Source organism: Eubalaena glacialis, chromosome 13, assembly GCF_028564815.1.
Source record: "Eubalaena glacialis isolate mEubGla1 chromosome 13, mEubGla1.1.hap2.+ XY, whole genome shotgun sequence".
Classification (NCBI taxonomy): Eukaryota; Metazoa; Chordata; class Mammalia; order Artiodactyla; family Balaenidae; genus Eubalaena; species Eubalaena glacialis.
Window position 1 is genome coordinate 50,649,650 of NC_083728.1, and position 21,878 is coordinate 50,671,527.

Consider the following 21,878-nt stretch of genomic DNA (forward strand, 5'->3'; position numbering starts at 1 on the left):
TTCGACACACGCTGCCGCCGTACGCCCGGCCGGCTTCGCAGGATTGCGTCACCCGCCGTGAACCACGGTCTGCGCCTGCGCAGAACACTGTGCCGGCGGCTCTGCGCTTCTCTCTACGCGGCGGGGGCAGGGCCGGTCCACCCCGAAAGTCACGTGACCTGCGGGGCACGCACGCCGTCTCGCGTGGGTCCCTCCCCGGCTCCAGCCCATGGGCAGTACAGCAGGTAGGCGGGTCGCCGGATGGGGTGGAGCCCCTGAAGGAGCGGGGCGGAGAGAGAGGGCAGGGAGGTGGAGGGGCGGGGCGCTGGAGGAGGCAGGAGGGGGCGGGGCGGCGGGAGGAGGTTGCAGGAGTGGGCGCGGCTTGGAGAGAGGGCGCGGCGCTTCCACGTGCCGCAAGAAGCGGTTGTTGGATCCCCAGCGGAGCCCTGCAGAGTGGGCGGCTGAGTTCGTTCTGGGCACGCGGCAGGCGGGCGGGCAGTCAGGAGCTGAACCGGAGGCCGTCTGTGCTCCGAGAGCCTCCGAGCCTCGGGCTCCGGCCGCCGCTCCCGGGTGTGTGCACGCCGTCGGCCGTTCGCCGGCGACCCCAGGGTACGGGCCCTCGCGTCCCAGAGGCTTCACATCGCTACTCCGAGCCTCCGTTTGTCCTCATTTCTCCCAAACGCCCAGCGGACCCTGGGCCGATCTCTCATCCGGTGTCTTCTGGTTCAGTTTATGCAGTGTAGACAACATCCAGAAATGAGACAGATCCTCTGCGCAGTCATCATCTGGAACAGCGGTCCCCAACCCTTTTGGCACCAGGGACCGGTTTCGTGGAAGACAGTTTTTTTTGGTGGTGGTGGGGTGACGGTTCAGGCAGTAATGTGAGCGATGGGGAGCTGCATATGAAGCTTTGCCCGCCGCTCACCTCCTGCTGTGCGGTCAGGTTCCTAACAGGCCGTGGACCGGTAGTGGTCCACGGCCCGGGGGTTAGGGACCCCTGATCTAGAACAACCCCTCTCTTACTGTCTCTGTCATAGCCTGTAAAGCATCTGCCTGAAGCGGCTGGAATGCAGTGTGGACACGGGGAGCAGGGCCGGGGTGAGAGGGTCCAGGCAAGGAGATCTCGGACAGCAGCCTCTTTTCCATGCTGTCAGGGGGGGATGAAAGGGAGCATTTGAAAATAACTGTACTTACCATCCTTCAGCGTCTGTGTTTAGGGCTATAAGCGCTTCCACAGAGTGGGAGGCCTTGCCCTGATGGACCCAGTGTCACTGGTAGAAGGAGCCCGGGGCCAGGAAGCCTGGAGGTCGTGTGGCAGAGGATGGTGCTCAGCTTGCCTGGGCCTGGCTCCTCCTCCACGCAGGGCACATACCACCCACCCTCCCTGCCACCTACGGTGACACCTGGCACTGTGCCCACCTGACCTCCCTGGGTGTAGTCAGCGCACAAGCCAGACCTTGGGGAAGTGGTCGGCTGTTCACAGTGGAGCCCAAACAGGACAAAGCAGTTCTAACATCTTTCCTGCCCTACTTTCTAGTTTCTGATTTGTACAAATCCATACAATCTCTACTTTCTGCTGCAGCTAAAAAACACGGCAGAACTCTGCTGGTTCCAGAACAGCCCTGCCCGCCTCACACACCTATGGGCTCTTCCTACCTCCAGGTGCACCCAGAAGTGGATCCTGCTGTCGCTCCCCATCTCAGGAGAATTTCCAGAAGCCATCCCAGTTCCTGGAGGCCGGGCTCAGCCCCAGGTGCACACGCTGAGTTTAGTCTTTCTCCAGCCTAGGACTCTCCTGCCCTCCCTCACTTGGGGCCCCGACTTCCTCCTGCAAATGGGATCTCCTCCCTGCAACTTCCCCCAAACTGGTCCCAAGTCTCAGGATAATAAGAACAGAATGTGCTTGATGGTTACAGAAGGTGGGTCACTACTACCCACCCCCAGTTACTGGTATTAGTCACTTCTCACAAAACTCTGTGAGGGGCGGTAGTATTACCCCCATTATACAGATGAGGAGACTGAGGCACAGGGAGGTTAGCCAACTTACCCAAGATCACACAGAGAGCAAGACAGAGCCAGGGTACAACCTCCACAACTCAGCTCTGCGCAGACCACATGCCTCACAGCTACAGCAAAACAGAGCTGTCTCCTGTCAGATCAGGTAAACATCAAAAGGGAACTAGAGAGAGTGTGATTAAATAGCATCCTAGAAATTCCATGTCTGGTTTGCACGAGTCCAAAAGTGAACACTGAGAAGTTGTGGTTTCTAAGATGCTGGGGGGACATGGGAGGACTTCTCACAAAAGCCCAGGGATCTAGGCCTACTGCCTGCCTGGCCGCGTCACTTCCATCTCTCACCTCCGAGCTCTCCGAGGCACGGGTCTGCCAGTGGCCGCTATGAATACTGGTGTACAAGTATCTGAGTCCCTGCTTTCATTTCTTTTGGATATGTATCTAGAAGTAAAATTGCTGGATCATATGGTAATTCTGTGTTTACCATATCTGTTTTCCATGGCAGCTGCACCATTTTCCATTCCCACCAGCAGTGCACAAGGGTTCCAACTTCTCCACATCCTCACAGATGGACTGAAACAATTTTAAGCAAGGAATTTTTACACATACACAGTGTCTTCAGCATGATATTCTATTTATTAAAACCCTAAATAGTTTCAAAAAATAGTCCTCAGTCTTCAGGATGTGAGCCCAAATAAAATGTCTCCTCTAAGAAAAGCCTATATGATAATTCATGATAGGAGATGGGAAACAAACGAACAAATAGCACCTTATTTTTGGAAAGAGTTCAGATTCCACTAAAACATATATGTTTTAAAAATACATGTATCCTCTTATCATGAGCATCACATTTGGATAAACTTAATCTGGCCACAAATGCTTTGAAATCAACTTTGCTTCAACACAGAATGTCAAAATAGGTGATGCACCGCTTTTTATAGGACAATTTCATATAAAACGTAACACCACTGCAGTCTTACTTTGTCACTAACAAGGATCCTGTCTAAGTGTTTAAAAGAGCACATGAAGTATTTAGAATGTGTTAGAAGTCCAAGTAGACGTAGAAGCAGCATATGTGGAAAAGAGCAGCCAGGATTCTGTGTTCTGCCCAAGTTAGTTAGCGTTCAGTGCTGAAAGGACTTCTTTATTTAGGGTCATAATAGCTTTAGTGATTGACCAAGTGAAGGAACTGGATATGATTATTATAAGTTTTATCTTCAGTTCCCTTTAGAAATGCTACCTGATCAGGTTCCAAGGTAGGAAGTACATCAGGCTATTCAAAGAAGCTTTGGAAAACAAGGAAAAAAACACCAACAGCCCAATGCAAAACTAACAAAGAACAAAGACAACCATGGCAGAGACAAGAGAATACTATAAAAAGCAATGATAAAGCAATGATAAACCAATGAATACAACAAATTGACCGGAAGTTAAACATAACCTGTGATGTCGCAGAAGTTTGCATGGGAAATGCAATCTCAGGGGTAGTTGGAATAGATGTTTATCTCCAAGTAAGGCCCTGTAGCCATCCTGAGGAAGTGGAGTGAACAACTTTCAGGTAATTATGTTAGTGAAAATTTGGAAACCATCTACTCGCCCAAAAGGAGACAACTGAATAATTTATAATATATCCATGCACATTTTAAAAAATGTTTAATGGAACTTGTGGTAATCATTCCACAATGTATATGTTTATCAAATCATCATGTACACTTTAAAGATAGACAATTTGTCAATTATACTTAAAGCTGGAAAAATGTTGAATTGTTTGATGCAATGCTCACTATGTTATAATGAATAAAGAAGGTACGCTATTTTACCCGGGAAATGATCTGATTTAAAAGCAAATCTATAGAACCAGACCGTAAGGATCTCGCCACATCAAATTCTAAACTGCCCAGGGAGGGGCGGAGAAGCTGTGCCCCACCCGCCGGCGGCCGCCCCGCCCACCCGACGCTGAGGAGGGGCGGGGCTGGGGCCTCAGATTCCGAGGCACTCACCGCCCACTGGCTGTCATAATCTCAGATTGTCACAGTCAATCTTCCGATTGGTCCTGGGCCGTCGCCTGATGATGATGTCGGCGGCCTTGCGTGCGCCCGGAAGCGCGCCTTAGTGGCCGGCGGACGCACGGAGGCAGCTCCTGTGTCCAGGCCTCGGGCTGGTGGTCGCGCGATTTGGGTAGGTCAGCCCGGGCTTCCCTCCAACCCTCTGGGCGGCGTCGCGGCGGCAGGTCGGGTGAGGTTTTCTTGCGCGGTCTCGGCTGTGCGGTCCACTGCGAGGTCAGGTTCCGGTGGGTCAGGCCAAGCGCATTAGGGCAGCTGGGGCTCCATCAAGAGTCTGAGTTTGGGCACGTCTTCACCTGCCTTCAATTTGGGCAAAATATCCGGACTTTACACTAACTTCTCACAAGCCTAGGTGGGGATTTTTAAATGTTTAAAACATCCATTTTTGCGAGAACTCAGGATGTTTCAAAGCAGCATCTACTTGGAGACTTCACTGGTCAGGTCAGGCACAGGTTGGCCACTCTGTGGGGGAAAAGGCCACTCCTCGAGGTGCCCGCAACTTGAATACCCCTTACTTCTGGCTGCGGAAACGGAGTCCTGATTCTTAAGTGAGCTTTTAATTTAAAAAACAAGATGGGCGCACTGTATAAAAAATGAAGTCCAAGGACATTCGGCAGCAAATGCCTTGTCTCCACGTTAAAACCCTAGAACCCAATCCCTAAGGACAGCTGTCCTTACGTTTTTGCCAATCCTTCCAGAAGGTCCGTGCAAACAGAGCAAGCCTATATGGAATCTTTTTTTTTTTTTTTTTTTTTTTAAACACAAAGCAGTTTCCTCATCTGTAAAATGAGATTGAAAATGGTGCGAAGTACCTTGAGCAGTTCTTGGGATGTTGTTCTCGCTGCCTGTGACAACTGTTGTCAATATTCCACAAAGCTGCCTGTGACAACTGTTGTTAATATTCCACAAAGTGTTTGAACTTCGTTTTCTGACTACCAAAGAAACTCAAAGATTGTTTCATATTCGTATCAGGGACAGGTCTGCCTTTTCTTTTCAAGCCCCCTTCTGAGGGGCTGCGAGCCCCTGCTGTGTTGAAGTGCAGGCCTGAATGCTAGCTTTTAACAATCTTTTTCTTTGCCCTATAGAAGGCCCTGGTTCTGAAATTCTGAATAAAACCTCAACAGGCTTGTGTGTTTGGGGTTGGCTGGGGGAGTGTTTGAGGGAGGGGACACCTGGTGGGAGGGGAGGGCCGAGTTGCCTTGGCTGGGCCTGCAGGAGAGGAGAGCAAGAAGAGCTGCAGCAGGCGTGCACACACACATACGTGCACACACACATATGTGCACACCATTCCTTAGACCGTGAAATAGCTCATCTTCAGGCTAAAGCAGGAGATTCAGGTTAAAGCCTTGTCCTTTCCCCTCCCATCTGGCCTTAGTTAGAAGGCAATGTTCACACTTCATACAAGTCACGGTAGATAAACCGACTGACCCATCCCCTGTCACACCTGCCTCTCCGAACCGGGAGGCGACAACTCAACAGTAATTGCGAGGCCGCAAGCAGGACGGCGGCAGAGGACAGGCAGAGAGTGTCTTCATGTCTGGATCCAAGTTGCATCTGTATTTACTTTAGGGTGGTTTTCCGGGAGAAGTTTCAAGCCCATCTTGTGCCTTATTTCAAGGAGGAAGCAGGTGAGATCCTGATGTAAGCAGCTTTTGGCAGGAAAGAGCTCTCCGAAGGGGCACCCTTTTGTCTTGTCACTTTAGCAAAGCTATATTGTCACTAACCTTAAACTAGGCGCCCCCATGCTCTACTCATCTCCTGCTCTAGCACACCTATCGAATTTTGATCACACAGTACCTTGCCTAACCTGTTGGTTCTTTCCGTAGATCAAAGAAATAAAAATGAAGAATAATTAACAGGTGTACAGATCTATTCCCTAACTTCCCCTCAGTAATGGCACAAATAAATGGTGAACAAGACAGCATCTAAAGAAAAGATCACGTTGGGAATTCCCTGGTGGGCCAGTGGTTAGAACTTGGCACTTTCACTGCTGGGGCCTAGGTTACATCCCTGGTCGAGGAGCTAAGATCCTGCCAGCTGCATGGTGCGGCCAAAAAATTTTTTTAAAATAAAAAATAAAGATCATGAGGAGTTGACAAGCCTGCACACTGCGGGAAATGGCTACGAGTCTGATACCCTAGCTCCATGATTAACTGACATTACTTCCCCTTTTCCCTTTAAAACTTTCATGGCAGAGACTTCCCTGGTGGTGCAGTGGTTAAGAATCCACCTGCCAATGCAGGGGACACGGGTTTGATCCCTGGTCCAGGAAGATCCCACATGCCGCAGAGCAACTAAGCCCATGTGCCACAACTACTGAGCCTGCACTCTAGAGCTGGCGTGATACAACTACTGAGCCCACGTGCCACAACTACTGAAGCCCGTGCACCTAGAGCCCATGCTCCTCAACAAGAGAAGCCACCGCGATGAGAAGCCCGTGCACCGCAACGAAGAGTAGCCCCCGCTTGCTGCAACTAGAGAAAGCCCACACACAGCAACGAAGACCCAACGCAGCCAAAAAATATGTAAATAAAAAATAAATTAATTTTAAAAAAAGAATTAAAAAAAAAACCTTTCATGGCGGAGCAGCATCTATAGAGGTGGATTTCAAGGACACGAGTCTGCCTTCTCCCCAGATTGCCATCTTTCTGATCAAAACAACATTTTCCATTTCTCCCAACACTTCCCTCTCGAGTATTGATTTTCAAGCATTGAGCATCTGGAGCTGAGTTCAGTAACACTGATGTGCTTGGGAAGTCGAGGAACAAGGTCTTTCTGGCCTCGCCTCCTGATGGGCAGGACAAAATTCTCTCCTTAGGAGACGTCAGCGGGGATCTGTGCTTCATGTCAACCTGGTCAGTTCTGAGGCCCATTCCAGCTAAGAAGGGGCACATGTCCCCTCTGTCGCCTAGGCCTGCGCCTAGGCCCCGGCCACACTCATTTCCGGGTTCTCAGCCACCTGTCTCCAGACCAGCATTCCTCTTTATCTCTGCACCAGTACAGTAAGGACCAAGCACCATGGCTATTCAAGTTGAAATTAACTAGAATAAAGTATAAACCCAGTGCCCCAGTCACACGAGCCACATTTCAAGTGGCTGGGGGACATGTCCGCTCACCAGGCCCAGTGGGACAGCCTGACGCCCTCCTGCTCCCAGCACTAATGGGCCCACCCCACTCCACTCCTCGCCTATTTCTAGAGGCCACCGTACTGTTTAGAGTTTACTAGTCTGTGGCAGAAATTGGGTTGAGGGTAGGGTAACCAACTAGTTCCAGTTTTCCTGGGACTTTCTTGATCATAGCATTGACAGCCTCATCTGGGAAGCCCCAGTCCTGGGCAAACCAGGGTGCTCGGTCCACCCACAGAGCAAGTGATGTCTGACCGAGCTCTCAGTGGGATGGGGTCAGAGGGCAGTTCGTGCCCTTCGGTGGGGACACCCTGATGACACGTGGTGCTCACTTGTAGATAAGACAGTCCTGCATTCACCTAAATCCCCCCGAGGCCTCAAGTGTTAGAAGGCTCTGTGCCTGCACCCCCTCAGCCGGGCTGGAGCCCCTCTGGCCCCCTGTGCCCACCTCCATCACCCCTGAGTTTCTCAGTCATGAGCCTTTGGAGGGGAGCATTCTGTAAGAGGAGTTGGCTGTCTCTGAACCTGGGATCTCTTCTCTCCTGGGGCACTTGAGTGGGTTTTCTGAGGCCCCCAACACTGCCGAGATCTGGCCTTGGAGAACGGACCTCCTGCTCTGGGGGGCTTTTGCTTCCCTAGCAACTCTATGAACCCTGAGGACCATGTCCGCCTTCCTCTTGGCCTCTCCCAGCAGCCCAATCACCCAGCGCCCGAGACAATCCCCAGGCAGGGCTCCGGGCTCAGGCCTGCATCTCAGCCAGGGAAACTGACCAGGGCTTGCCCTTAAGTACAAGCTGCCCCCCGTACAGCAGCCTCTGTCCTGCCTCCTGCCCTGTTCCTGTCCCACCAGCTCTCCGTCCAATCCCCAGGGTCAGGCCCCTTTGCTCTATCAGAGGGGAGTGAGATCCTTCCCAACACAGCAGCAATGCCCACCTTGCCCAGCCATCCCCAGTGGACGCCACAGCCCCAGGCTAGAGGTCCCTGCTATCTGTGCAGCCTACACATCAAATTCCCCCTTTCCTAATCCTAACCCACACCCCTAGCCCGACCTTTTGTCACAGATTTACCTGGGGAAGCCACGTGTCCACAAGATCTCATCTATTAATCAAAGGATGATGGAAACTTCTAGTTTTCTCCTCTTTCTTTACTTTGGAGAAATGCAGTTAGAGTTGGTCCTCAGGGTCAATAAAACCAGCATCCAATTCTGATGCCCCCCAGCCCCACCTCAGTACTTCTTCCTCTTAAAAGCAGTTCTCCTCCTTCTCTTCGTAAGGGAGTAGTCAATGTAGCTGCTTCATTTACAAGCAATTATTAGCTAACTCCAGGTATCTCACCTGTTCTCATCCATGTAACTCCCAGCGCAGGTGCTAAGGGAGGGCCCAGCACCTTGTTAGGGGATTCTGATGTGCTCTAAAGTGTCTTAATGGACAGCTAGGTTGTTTTTGTAAAATGCCAATGCCAGCCCCACCCTCAGATATTCAGAAGTAGTTGGTCCGGGATGTGCAGCCTGGTGAGTTTTCAAAGTGTCCCAACGAGTTCCTGTGTGCGCAGGCTGTGAGCCCGGCTCCCGTACACCTGTGTGCACACCTGCGCCTGGGGCAGGTGCTCGGCCCTGGACCTCAGCCCCTGCAGTGCCTTCTGCTGAGCTTGTTGCCTTTAACCCTCCTTCTCTTGCTCCCCCTCCCCAAAACCTACCAAACACATCAGGCGAGGGGAAAAGAAGCAACATTCATATTATCGTTTTATTCATCAGAATTTCCAGAGACAGGGTCTCTACTGGGCAAGTAGAAAAATAGAGAATTTTACTACTTTGAAAAGGCAGCTATGACAAGTGTATGCCGAGAAAAGGGCCCCTGGGACTCAAGGGAGCACAGAGTTCAGTCTGGGGGTGTCTCCCCACGCCACTAGCAGGCCCAGTCCTGGAAGCGGAAGCAGTCGCTGGCAATCTTCCACACCGTGTTGCTGGGCGAGGCCTGGGCTGTCAGGATGAAGTTCTGGTTGAAGTCCCGCTGTTTGTTGCCCTCAAACTTCACCGTCCCACAGATCACCACGAGGACTGTGGTCTGGCTCGGGGTGGCTTCATCGTGAACAGGCTGGCAGTCTACCACGTTGATTTGGAACTCACTGGAAGGCAGCATCTCAAAAAACTCACTCAAGGACTCTTGTCCCGAAACGGCGTTGCCGTTCCACACCAAGGTGGCCGTGCCCATGTACAGGCGGGACAGCAGCCGCCGCCTCTTGTCCATGGTGGTGTAGTACACGTTCACGAACTCCTCAGCGGCGCGGCAGGCCTGGTCCACGTAGGTCTTGAAGTCCACGGACGCCATCTCTGGCCCCGCTGAGGAAGGCCTCCACCCAGGTGCTTCCTGTACCTGGGGGAGCTGGGCTGTGGGGCGGCAAGGTGGAAGAGACCCTGTGTGAATGCCATTGTCCATCCTGCCGGACAAATGAATACTCCTCCTCCTCTGTTGGTGGCAGAACGACTACACATGGTGGAGAGATGATTCTAGGCGCACACTGTTGCTGACGCCTGGTCTGACTAGGCCTCAGTTCGCTCACTTTAAACGGGACGCCACAGCTGTGCATAACTGCAATGTTGGATGAAACGAAGCCGTGTACACCACGTGCTTAGTTAAAAAGCCTGAGACCCACATGGTCCGCAATGGTAGCTATTACTATGAATTTTAACGGTTTCGTTTTATAAGCTGTAGTACATCTGATAGTGGGAGGCCGCTTTTTCCTGGAAGCATGGAACAGCTGTGACTGCCCTAGAGAAGCGGGTAAAGGGACTTTCCTGGCGGTCCAGTGGTTAGGGCTCCAAGCTTCCACTGCAGGGGGCACGGGTTCAATCCCCGGTCAGAGAACTAAAATCCCACATGCCGCGCGGTACGGCCAAAAAAAAAAAATTAGAGAAGCGGGTAAAGACGCTGCACCCTGGGGAAGGGAACAGTGGCCCAACAAAGGCCAATCAGTCTATCCTCAGCTCACCTACAGGGTCTGGGAGGGAGAAGGCAGGTTTCCTAAGAGGGTAAGAGAACAAATGCCATGAGGACAGGACGGGACCAACATGGTGGCCACAGTCCTCATGACGGGCTCTAAGAAGCTAAGCTGGTGCTGACTGGAATGAGAAGCTAAGCTGGCGCCGAGCTCCTGGGAGCACAGGGGAGCCCCATGAGCCGAGGAAAGACAGGCCAGATGGAAGAAATTCTATGGGGTGCAGGGTGGTGGCAGCAAGGAAGAATTTCAACTGTAGCCGAAATGTCACATTTCCTTAAAAAAAGGTCCAAAAGCACAAAGAAAAATTATTATTACCTTTTTTCAGGGTATGGTACAACTATTATAGCTGTATTCTTTTTTGGACGATTAAAATATTTCACTAAACAAAAACCCAACAGAGAACAACATTACTAAAATAGTGGATGGGTTTAGATTTACAAACTTAAATACTGAATTTTTTTTTTAATTTCAACAACCTTAAAAAAAAAAATCATCTTATGAAAGAAATAAAAGATCCCAGGCAGGGTTGGGAAGCAATCAGGCACTCTTCAGGGCGGAGGAAGGTGCAGGCCTGAGCCTCCAGGAGAGAACTAGCCAGGCTGGGCGGGAGCTCCCACCTAGAAGGCAGCGCTGGGTGCCGAGCGCTGATGCGGGGTCCTGCCACCCCCTCGGGGACCTCAAGTCCAGCCTCGCAAACACTCACTCCAAGCTCCTATTTCCTAGCGCTTTACATTCGTACACCACGTCCTTTAATGGTCACCGAGACCGAATGAGGGTGTTACTGTAACAACTTCGCTAATGAGAAAAGAAAACTCACGTGTGGACGGAGATCACACCCCTGATCTGTCACTACAAGAACTTGTTGCCGGGACGACGCGGTCCTCTCACTGGCTCCTGCCCTTCTGGGGTCCAGTCTGGGGCTCAAGGTTCCGGGACAGCCAGTTTGTCATTTCCCTCTGCGGGCCCGTCTCCCTCGCTGGACTCCCCATCAACCGGCGTCCACGCGATTCCCCAGCACCTCGGGCCTCCGCCTTGCAAACGCAGCTCACCCAGCTGCCCGCCCGGGCGTCCGCAGGGAGGGAGGTCGTTCCTGCGGGGCTGCGACCGGCCCAAGACCCGCTGCGGGACCAGCCGGCATCCCCACCACGCGGGGGCCACCAACCTGCGCTGGGGAGTACCGACCTACGCGGGGGTCACCTACTTGAGCAGGGGGCACTTACCTGCACGGGGTCACCTACCTGCGCAGAAATCACCTACCTGCGCTGGGAGGGGATCACTTAACTGAGTCGGGGGCACCGACCTGCGGGGGTCACCTACCTACGCGGGGGTCATCCATCTGCGCGGGGGTCACCTACTTGAGCAGGGGGCACTCACCTGCACGGGGTTACCTACCTGCCCGGAGGGCACCTACCTGCGCTGGGTGGGGGGCACCTACCTGAGTGGGGGGCACCGACCTGCGTGGGGCACCTACCTGCGCGGGAGTGACAGCGGGGTGGCGGCCCTAGTCAGCGCCGGACAGCGTGGGCCTCAGTCAGCCGGGTAGGCGTGGGCGAAACGACCCGGGTCGGCGCAGGCCGGCGTGGGCGGCTCCGGTCACGCGGGCCGCGGCACAACGGACTTTTGGGCCGGGCCCGCCGAGGCTCCGCGCTCCTCCGCTGCTCGCCCGAGGCGGCGCAGGAAGAGCCGCCTCCCACGAACCCCTTCCTCCCAGGACCCGCCTGGTCCGGTCGGAGCCTCCGCGAGTTCCCGCGCGCGGCCCGCCAGCTCCGCGCAGACGCGAGTCCCCGGCCTCCGCCCCCGCCCCGTGATGGGCAGCTGTGCCAGCCAGTGGGACGGCGGACCGCAGGCTAGCCCCGCCCAGGTGTGGCAGAGGGGAGGGGGGCTTCCGGGAGAGACGCTTTCCCAGAAGACCACGGCAAATCTGCGCTCGAGTCTTCATTGGTCAATCTGGGACACAGACTCCGGCCCGACGTTAGGTGGGGCCTCTGATTGGACGAAGCTCCGCAAGTCCCGTCCCCGACTCTCGGGGCGGGGCTGTCTCGCGGCTGCGCGAAAGCCTCCGGGCATGAGAAGTTTATTGATGCCGCCGCGTATTCAGAGTGTGTGCGTTCCCCCCGCCTTGGCTACGCTAGGGCGCACCTTTGCCTGCTTTCCTAAGGGAAAGCTTGCTCTCAGTGTTCAGGACAAGTTTAGAAACTGGGTGGGCTCTTCCATATAGGCGACCCCTCCGCCCCTAATGAAAAGTGTGCATTATAAACAAATAAGTTGCAGGCTAAGTAGAAAGGTGAATTGAACTCGCATCTTTGGAGCCGTATTCACACTTTACAAAGCCCGAGCCAGTGAAATTGGAGTTTAATGTACAAAACTCCGAATCCCTAGAATGAAAATGAGAGTTGACCTGCATGTCCACTGGGTTGGATGTCGCACTGCTTTTAAGTTTCCTTATGTTTCCCATGTAAGCCCTTGTCATTTCATTCTCATAGCTTCGTGGGAGGTATCATTATTCCTGATTTTATAGACGAGGAGGCCGAGAGACAGAAATTAAATGACAGCCTGGAGTCACAGAGCCACTTCAGTCCTAGAAAAGCTGGTTAGGAGGACATTAATCCAGCGCTAAGTTCTGGTGAAAACACAAGGCTTTAAGCCTGAGAGGCAGCAGAGCCAGCAGCGGGAGGATGGGAGGGCAGGAAGCTTTCAGATTTGTGTCTCCAGCAACCAAATTGTGCCTGACCCACAGCAAGGGCGCGATAAATACTGTTTGAATGAACAGACAGGGCTGGGTTCGATTCATTGCTCCACAACATTCTAGTTGTGATGACTCCTCTCTAACATTTAATCCGTTGCTCTTGGAAGCAAGCCTGTTTTTTACTCCCCCTGTGGTCCTTGAGTTTGGGAGGTTAGAGACACCGCTGGCTCCAAGGGCACAATTCTGGAGTGGTGGGATGCCTGGGTAGGGCCACTGAGCCTAGAGAAGGAGTTTGCCAGGGGATTTTGGAAAAGATGATGTTTGTCTTTCTCCTTCTGGACATGTGATGTGTGCTGCTGCAGCCATCTTGCCACGCTGAGGGGGGCGCCTTTGTATCATGAGGCAGACCGGAGAGATGGGGAGAAATCAAGAGTTGGATGACTGTTGGGAACCAAATCAACTCTGAAGTTTAGACTTTCTAATTTCAAGAGCCAGTAAATTCCTTTTATTTTTTAATACTATTAAAAATTGGGCATTAACAAACATATTTGTAAGTTAATTAGTGTACTAGCAGAGTGCACTAGCAGAGTGATTGTGCAAGTGAGTTAACCTACCTGAGGCTCAGTGCCTCACCTGTAGAAGAGGGACAGTAATGCCATCATTTCCTCGGGTTGATGTGAGGAGCTAATGGAGGAGGCTGTGGTCAGCGCTTAGCCCAGGGCCGAGCACAAAGGAAACGCTTAGCCCAGGGCCGAGCATCCAGGAAACGGTGGTGTATTTTGACATTTTGCATCGGCAGCAACTTCCTTATTTGCCAACAATCCTTCCAACAACTGGCTTTTAAACTTGGGACAAGTGTACTGACAAATTGGTAGGATTTGTCACCAAATCACATGGGCGCCTTCTGGAAGATGAGCCTGGCTTGAGCAGCCGTGGAACCAATGGCCCATTTGCCTCATGGAGTCTGTCCAGGGAGGAAGGACACAGCTGGTCAGACACGCTGAGCTGCTGGCATCTCTGAAGACAGGCTGGGATCTTTGGGTCTGTAAACACAGGGCTGAGCTTTCCGAGTTGTCAGCGTAGTTCTCTGGTGCAGAATCTGATGACGTTTGTTTGCTGCAAGAGGCTGTGTGACTTGGAGCTGATCTCCAAGGGTCTACGGTGATGGCTGGGCAGTTGTCCCTCCAACACGTTGCCTCCAAAACAATCATGTGTTGTTTTTTCCCCTGCCTTAGAGGAATCATCTGAGCTGCTGCTGGACCAGGGTGAGCTGGGGCTGCATTTCTGGAAGGTCACTTGGGACGAGACTTTTAGGGAGATTCTGGGAAGGCAGGGAGAATGGAGGCTCGTTAGCTTAGGAGCTGAGCTGTGGCCGGAGCCCAGAGGGGAGATGTGAGCAAGAGAGAGGGAGGGACGGAGAAGGGCAGCTGGAGTGAGGTACGTGTGCACACACCTACACACTCACACACACTCACACACGCACGTACACACACCCCAGAGAGGAAGCAGCTGAGCTTCCCCAATAGCCAGCAGTGGGGGAGGGGCTGCCTTGGAAATAGACCCTCCAGTCCTGGTCGGGCTGCCAGTGCTGGTGTGGCTCAGGGCAGAAATGAGCCTCCCTGCCAAGCCCTGCCCCAATGGATCTCAGATTCCCGAGCAAATAAATGGTCGTTGCCTGGTTATGCACCGAGGCTCCTGTGGTCTGTTGTGCAGCACCCTCGGAGCCCCGCTGAGGCCCTGTCCTAAGGCCCCAGGAGAGCCTCCAGCCCAGCACCTCCCTTTTTAACTTACACCTGTATGACCTGGGTGGGCCACTTGCTGTTAAAGGGACCCTGAAGACCCCACCAGGTCTTCCATGGCGACACGGCCTCGAGGAACTGCCCGCAGTCCTGAGGCCGGCTCCCTCCTCATCTCTAAAATCAAGCCCTGAGAGGGAGGTTTGTTCATCTGCAGCCAGAACTAGCGTCCCGGGGACTGGAGCACCCCTCCCCTCCTTTGAGACTAGCACGTTCTCCGTGTGAGCGGGGTAGGTGGGAGCCACAGCAATGTGGATGGTGTGGGTGGGGTGCGCCGGCTCTGGAGCAGTGACCAGAACAAAGAGAGGCAGTGGATGATATGATCCTAAGGGTCTGCGTTCCCAGCAGGGAAAGTGTCACCAGGGGGACCAGACAGAGTCCCGTGAGCTCAGCTCCTTCCAGCAGCACCACCCACATTTGCCCTGTGAGCTTTCCCACCCTGCTTCAGTGTTTCCCACTTGGCTGATAGATCACAGCCGGGCTGGCCCGAGCCTCATTTCTCTTCAGGATGACGTGGCCCCTGTCTGCTCCAGTCAGTGTCTCGCTGACTGAACTCTCAGGGCGTCTGATTTCTCTGCTTCTCGGCAGCATCCCTGAATGTTGCGTATGAATTGCTGGTGTGTGGCAGATCCAGAGCAGGGATTCAGTGCAGATTGTAGGTTTGGGAGGTGTGGGAGCACTGCTGGGGAAGAGGGGCATTGAGACAGGGCGGGTATGATACTGTGATTTACAATAAAAGGTACAGATTTGCTCTTCATCCCCTTCCTGTCATAGAACTCCGAAAACCCTTGGAATTTCCTAAGTGATAAGAGCAATAAAGTTGTCTTTTGTTGTGTTAATGAGGTGACTTTGGGGACCACACCTAAGGGTTTGCAGAAGAACCAGCCGGGTGATGAGAGGATTAAAGGTAGAACTTTCAGACCCATGCCTGGATCTCTGAGGAAGTGAGGGGCTTGGAGGTTGAGTTCAATCACCAATGACCAAAGATTAACCAACTGTGCCTGTGTAATGAAGCCTCCATAAAAACCCAAAAGGTAACGCATGTATGTGGAACCTAGAAAAATGGTACAGATGAATCGGTTTGCAAAGCAGAAATAGAGACACAGATGTAGAGAACAAACGTATGGACACCAAGGGGGGATATGGGGGGTGGTGGTGGTGGGATGAATTGAGAGATTGGGATTGACATATATAAACTAATATGTATAAAATAGATAACTAATAAGAACCTACTGTGTAAAAATAAATAAATTAAATTAAATTAAAAAAAAAAAAAAACAACCCAAAAGGACGGGGTTCTGAGAGCTTCTGGGTTGAAGAACACCCACAAGGAGGAGGCTGGGAGGGTGGTGAGCCTGGAGGGGGCATGGAAGCTCCACGCCCTTTCTCCACACCCTGCCCTGTGCATCTCTTCCATCTGACTGTTCCTGAGTTACAACCTTTTTTTTTTTTTTTAAAACAGACCCTTGGCTCAAAGTCACTTGAAGTGGGTTTTTTTTAATTTTATTTATTTATTTATTTATTTTTGGCTGTGTTGGGTCTTCGTTTCTGTGCGAGGGCTTTCTCTAGTTGCGGCAAGTGGGGGCCACTCTTCATTGCGGTGCGCAGGCCTCTCACTATCGCGGCCTCTACTTGTTGCGGAGCACAGGCTCCAGACGCGCAGGCTCAGCAATTGTGGCTCACGGGTCTAGTCGCTCCGCGGCATGTGGGATCTTCCCAGACCAGGGCTCGAACCCGTGTCCCCTGCATTGGCAGGCAGATTCTCAACCACTGCGCCACCAGGGAAGCCCGTTACAACCTTTTATAACAAACCAGTGATCTAGTAAGTAAAGTGCTTCCCTGAGTTCTGTGAGCCGCTCCAGTGAATCAAACCTGAGGAGGGGGTCGTGGGAACCTCTGATCTACAACCAGTTGGCCAGAAGCCCAGGTGACGACCTGGACTTGTGACTGGCATCTGAAGTGGGGGAATCTTGTGGGACTGAGCCCTCAGCCTGGGGGATCCGACACCATCTCCAGGTAGATAGAACTGTGTTGAACTGTCGGACGCCAGTTGTGAAGACTCCCACTTCAGTGAACCTCAGGGATGATAATGTTGACCTTTTCTGACCCTTGTGACTTCAATCAACTAAAGCTTGGAGTCTGTCCACCTTTGCCTTAATTCTATGCTGAGGTCTCCTGCCCAAGCCCCTTCATGAACATGCATATACCCTTAGCTTAACACTTCCCCAGTCTTGCTGCTGGGGAGACACTCCTTTGGGAAAGAGCCTCCGTGTTCTCTTTGCTTCCTGCAAGTAATACCTCCCCCTTTCTCCCGCTCTTTGGCTTGGTTGTGTCTTTTGGCCTGATACCCACCAAGTGGCGGACCCAGTTTTTGAGGTAACAATCCCACCTGGAGGCCAGAGAGGGGGATAGAGCTGAGGTGTGTGCACCCAACTCCTGAGGGTCAAGGGCTGCGGGGAGGGTGTCATTTCCTGGTACCACGGTCTAAGGCAGGCATTGCAAGGGGTGGGGACCCCCATGCCCAGTGTCCTTCACAGGCCACCCCTTGCGGGCATGGGGTGGACCTGTGAGGTGACTGGTGCCAGTGTTATCGCCCCCAGATGCCCAGCCGAGTGCGCTGTGTGCCTCCTTAAGCCATGACTGCTCCGAGCTGACCACCCTGGGAAAAGCAGAGTGTTTCCTTGTCCCTGCCTTCAGTGAGCTGACCGTCAGCGTGAGGTCCTCAGGGAGAGGTGGCCTCGTAAAACTGCCTGTCCTCTGGGGCCCCACTTCACACCCGCACCCACAGCATGGCCCAGAGTCCACGGAGACGTGTGTCTAGAGAGGCAGCGCTCCACCTGGAGAGGCCGAGGTGTCCAGGGAAGACGGGACCAATGCCAAGGAAGTGAATAAGGAACCAGAGTCTTAGAACTTTCCTTCCCCCTGGCAACCTGGGGAAGCTGCATAGAGCTGACAGTAGGGGTCTCCACGCTCTCCTTTCTGGATGAGGGTCCTCTGGCCACAGACCCTGGCCTCACCCAGGGCGAAGCAGGACACCCCGGGGGTCAACACCCCAGAGCTGCCCTCAACAGTGACAGATGGGGCTGGAGGATACATAGCCCAGCTCCTGAGCCCCGGGAGGGACGTCTCTGAGGATGCCCGCACCGTCCCCAGTCGCCCTTGGAGCCGGCCTGCCCTCAACCTTCCCACGCCCAGCACGTGCGTCCTGAGGCCACCTCCCCATTGCCCCACTCGCACGGGAATGATTGTTGGGGTCACTGCTGGGGGAACCCAGCCTCAGCAGTGAGAGAGAAGACAAGACTGTCTCAACATCAGATGTCCTGGGGAGTCTCCAGGGGGTCCTCCTGGCACCTTGCAGGGTCAGTACCTTGGCTACCAGGTATGTTGCAGCAACAGCAATAAACAGAAATAAACCCAAACATACCTAACAGACCACAAGCATCGGGACCCTCTGGAGGGCTTGTTAACTCACAGAGGCTGGAGCCTTTGCCTCGGTTTCTGCCTCAGGAGGACGGAGTGAGGCCTGGGGTTGCATTTCTAGGGGTTGCATTACTAACTAAGTCCCAGGGCTCGCTGGAGCCGCCAATGCTGGTCCAGCACCACAGGGAGAACCACCACCCTGACCAGAGGACAGTGCCTGGGGATGGGCTCTGAGGGGCTGCAGGGTGAGGGCTAGGAGAAAAGCCCCTTGAAGTGGAGGCTTCCTAGATTCTGCTGATGGAAGTAACCCTGCAGCCCACACCTGGGATTCTCGTGATTTTAGCATCTTAAATTGGGCATTACTTTCCACTCGCCTGGCAGTTAGTTCAGACCTGACTACGTGCGTGGTTTCCCCAACTTTGACGCTGTCTGGACTTTCCTGCCCTTGGATTCTGAGCTGCTATTCAAGCAATGGCCACAAGAGTGTGGTCCAGACTTTGGAAAGAGCTTCTGCACGCCCGTCTGCTCAGCTCAGCTGCTCCAGGGCTGCGAGGACAAAGCAGCTCTGTTTTTCCCAGATCAAACCCGGGAAAATGTGGCAAAGCCCAAGACTATCTCTTGTGGCTTGGCAGTGGGTGTGCCGAGGGGCTCTGGGTTTTTCTTTACGGGGAGGAAGTGTTGGGAGCCTTTGGGAAAGCGGATGCCCTGTGCCCTCCTGGAGCTGCAGAGCTGGCCCCATGAGGTGAGATCAAGCAAATGGTCCACCAGGGCTGGGGTCTGCTGCCTCCCGGAGAAAGAGGAAAAGGTGTCCCCAAGGGAGAGGGCCTGATGGTAGACAGTGGCCGGCACACTGGGCCACAGCTTATTGTCACCGGCACAAGCTCTGCGCCAGAGATCTTCCCACAGCCCGGGATTCTCTCTGTTCTTGTCAGTTTTTCTTGAAACCTGTGCTTGTTGCTTAGGAACGAACCTTGCAATTTGGAAGTCAGATCAGATGATGCTTTACTTTAAAGAGCTGCGCAGAAGGATTGCAAACTTATCGTCACTCACTGCTCCCAAATTGCAGAGATTTTGTGCGGGGGGTGGGGGGGAGAGGGGTAGAGGGGGGAGGCAAACGATGCTCCATACCGAAAACTGTTTTTCAAGATTCTGAGTGAGAAGCTGTTTTTACTGTCCCAAAGAATAACTACTTCCATCTGTGTATGGCTTTATCCAGAAAGCTCCGCAACAGTTCAGTGAGGGAGGTTTCATGATTATTTCCATTTTATAGAGGAGGAAACGCAGGCTGGGAGGGTGAGGTACCAGTCAGCTTGGCCGCTGTAACAAAGTACCATGGGCTGGATGGACTTAAACAACAGAAATCTATTTCTCCCAGTTGTGGAGGGATGGCTGAGACCACTTAAGAACTACTCTCTTAGCAACTTTCAAGTGCACAACACAGTATTAACTATAGTCGCCATGCTGTACATTAGATCCCAAGAACTTATCCAACTTATAACTGGAAATTGGTGCCCTAGACCAGCATCTCCCCATCCCTGCCCCACCTCCAACCTCTGGTTCATCATCATTCACTCTCTGTTTCCGTGAGTTTGGCTTTTTATTTATTTATCTATTTTTCTTTAAAAAGTCTTTGAATTCTTTTATTTTATTTATTTTTAAATTAATTTTTATTGGAGTAGAGTTGCTTTACAATGTTGTGTTAGCTTCTGCTGTACAGCAAAGTGAATCAGTTATCCATATCCATATATCCACTCTTTTTAAGATTCTATTCCCATAGAGGTGAGTTTGGCTTTTTGAAATTCCATATATAAGTGGCATTATACGGTATTGGTCTTTGCCTGACAGTGTAATGCTCTCAGGGTTCAGCCATGTTGTGGAAAATGGCAGGATGTCCTTCTTTTTTTATGGTTGAATAATATATGAATATTATTTACATTTAAATAAATTTATAATTTATATAAAATATAAAGCATCTTCTTTGGTTCCATCCTCCCCCTCGTTGTTAGCTTACGAGTCATGCGTTTAGAGGAATGGGGCAGACGAAGGAGAGGAGAGGATGAGAGTGGAGTGAGTTCAGATACAAGCAGTTTGCAGAACAAGCCCACTGTGAGTGGCCCCTGCCAGGCGCCCGTGCGATGGGCTTTCGCGGCTTCCCAGGGAGGCTCGGGCAGGTGATGTGAGCGGGTTTTCACGCTGGGCTCGGAACACAAACAGAAACACTGTAGGGCCGTCACGGGCCGTCCAGAGACACCGTTCAGGTGGGGCGCAGGGACAGACGTGCAGGTTTGCTTTAGGTCCTCATCTGCAGGCAGGGCCTGGCCCCCGAGAGCCTGGTCTGCTCCAGACCTGCCCAAGGCCTGTCCGGCATCCAGCGAGCACAGCGAGGTCTGGGGAACCCGGGGACACACGCAAAGTATTTTCGGAAGGTCAGTCGAGAGGGTGGGGCCCGAGCTCCTGGCAAGGCTAGGAGAGGAGGGTGCCTCCAACCTCGTTATATGCTAAGCATGGAACATTTTCCTTGGGGAAAACAACGCCCGCAATGCGGCTTTGCCTTGGGAGGAGTGGAAACGCAGAAGGAGCCGGAGAAGCCCAGCTCCAGTTCTGATTCTTTGTCTCTTGACTCCTCCCTCCCTCCCTCCTTCAACTGTCAAGTCTACTTCCTGAGCACTTTTGAGGGGTGAGTGGAAGAAAGCAGGCAGGTGCACAGACAGGTAGGGCCTTGGTTTCCCCATCTGGGTGGCACCCGACGCTGCCCGGGTGGCCTCTTCGCCACCAGTGGACACCCATCCAGGTGTGGGGCTACGGTCAGCTCCCTGGTGTGTGACCTGGGCCGTCACACAGGGCCCTGTGCTCAGAAGGGCCCCAAGCTTGGTTCCATGCTTTGCGGTTGTGTCTTGGAATCTTAACAACTTCTGATCAGGGGACCCCGGGTTTTCAGCCTGCACTGGACCCAGCAGATCATGTAACCATTCTGCCTGGGGCTTTGGTTTTCCTACTAGTGGAGGAAGAAGGGATTGGATTGGGCCTGGGGCCCTGAGAGAGAAGGGCATGGCATCTGAACTCAGCGCCGTGGATGGGCTTGAGCAAAGCCAGAGGCCAGGGATGCTCCTCAAGAGAGGAACCTGCACGGACTGTGGGCAAAGGCCCAGCTGCTTCGGGGGCCAAGTGACCGCATGTGGGATATGGTTGGAGAGAGGGGCGCCTCACAGCACGGGCGCCCAGGGCTGCTCTGGCATCCAAATAGTGCGGGAGGCCTGGAGTGGACTGTGGGGTGCTGGCCAGGGCTCTTCCCGAGTGGCAGGTGGTTTGTGAACAGCAGAAGGAGACCAGGAATAGCCACAGAGGGACGAGGGGCATAGTGGGCAGATGCTGTGCCCCACGGCCTGTGGGCCACGTGGGGCTGTCTGCTGTGTGTGTGTGTGTGTGTGTGTGTGTGTGTTTGTATGTGTGTTGCGGGGTATTTGAGCCCTTCTACTGGCACATTGGTACGTTGGTACCCTGAGAGCTTCAAACCCCAGAGACTTTGGGGACAGGTTAATGGGAGTCCCGGGCTACTGGCTCATGATCGCTGGGGGACTCAGAGCCTCAGTGTTGAGATCATGAAGCAGGAGCCGGGCCTTGTAAATGCTCAGGAAACAGGAGCTGCCATGACGACTGCTCTGCAAAACCTGGCCGTGATCCTACAAAGCTGACATCAGAGCTCGGAGAGCCTGGATTTTCTGCAGCCAAATAGGACGTAAGACAGGACCTTCAGAGTCGTCAGGAAGAGTTGCTCCCTTACATGGAGGGAACTGGGGCC

At 53.0% G+C, this 21,878-nt stretch overlaps 1 protein-coding gene across 4 annotated transcripts; it reads right to left on the bottom strand.

Moving 5' to 3' along the window:
- Window positions 1-8,904: 8,904 nt before the first annotated feature.
- Window positions 8,905-11,943, bottom strand: NXT1 (nuclear transport factor 2 like export factor 1). 4 transcript variants are annotated; one of them, XM_061208579.1, is made up of 3 exons: window positions 11,649-11,943; window positions 10,995-11,275; window positions 8,905-9,566 (listed from the first exon to the last, which is right to left on the bottom strand). In XM_061208579.1, exon 3 carries the CDS (start codon window positions 9,505-9,507, stop codon window positions 9,085-9,087), a length of 423 nt encoding a protein of 140 aa, XP_061064562.1. In that variant the 5' UTR covers window positions 9,508-9,566; window positions 10,995-11,275; window positions 11,649-11,943; the 3' UTR covers window positions 8,905-9,084. The 4 variants fall into 4 exon arrangements, with proteins under 4 accessions (XP_061064562.1, XP_061064559.1, XP_061064561.1 ...); XM_061208576.1 differs by having other exon boundaries at window positions 8,905-9,768; XM_061208578.1 differs by lacking the exon at window positions 10,995-11,275.
- Window positions 11,944-21,878: the final 9,935 nt, after the last annotated feature.

Coding starts and splice junctions, on each gene's coding strand:
- NXT1 (XM_061208577.1), bottom strand. CDS start 9,615: ATGGACAATGGCATTCACACAGGGTCTCTTCCACCTTGCCGCCCCACA.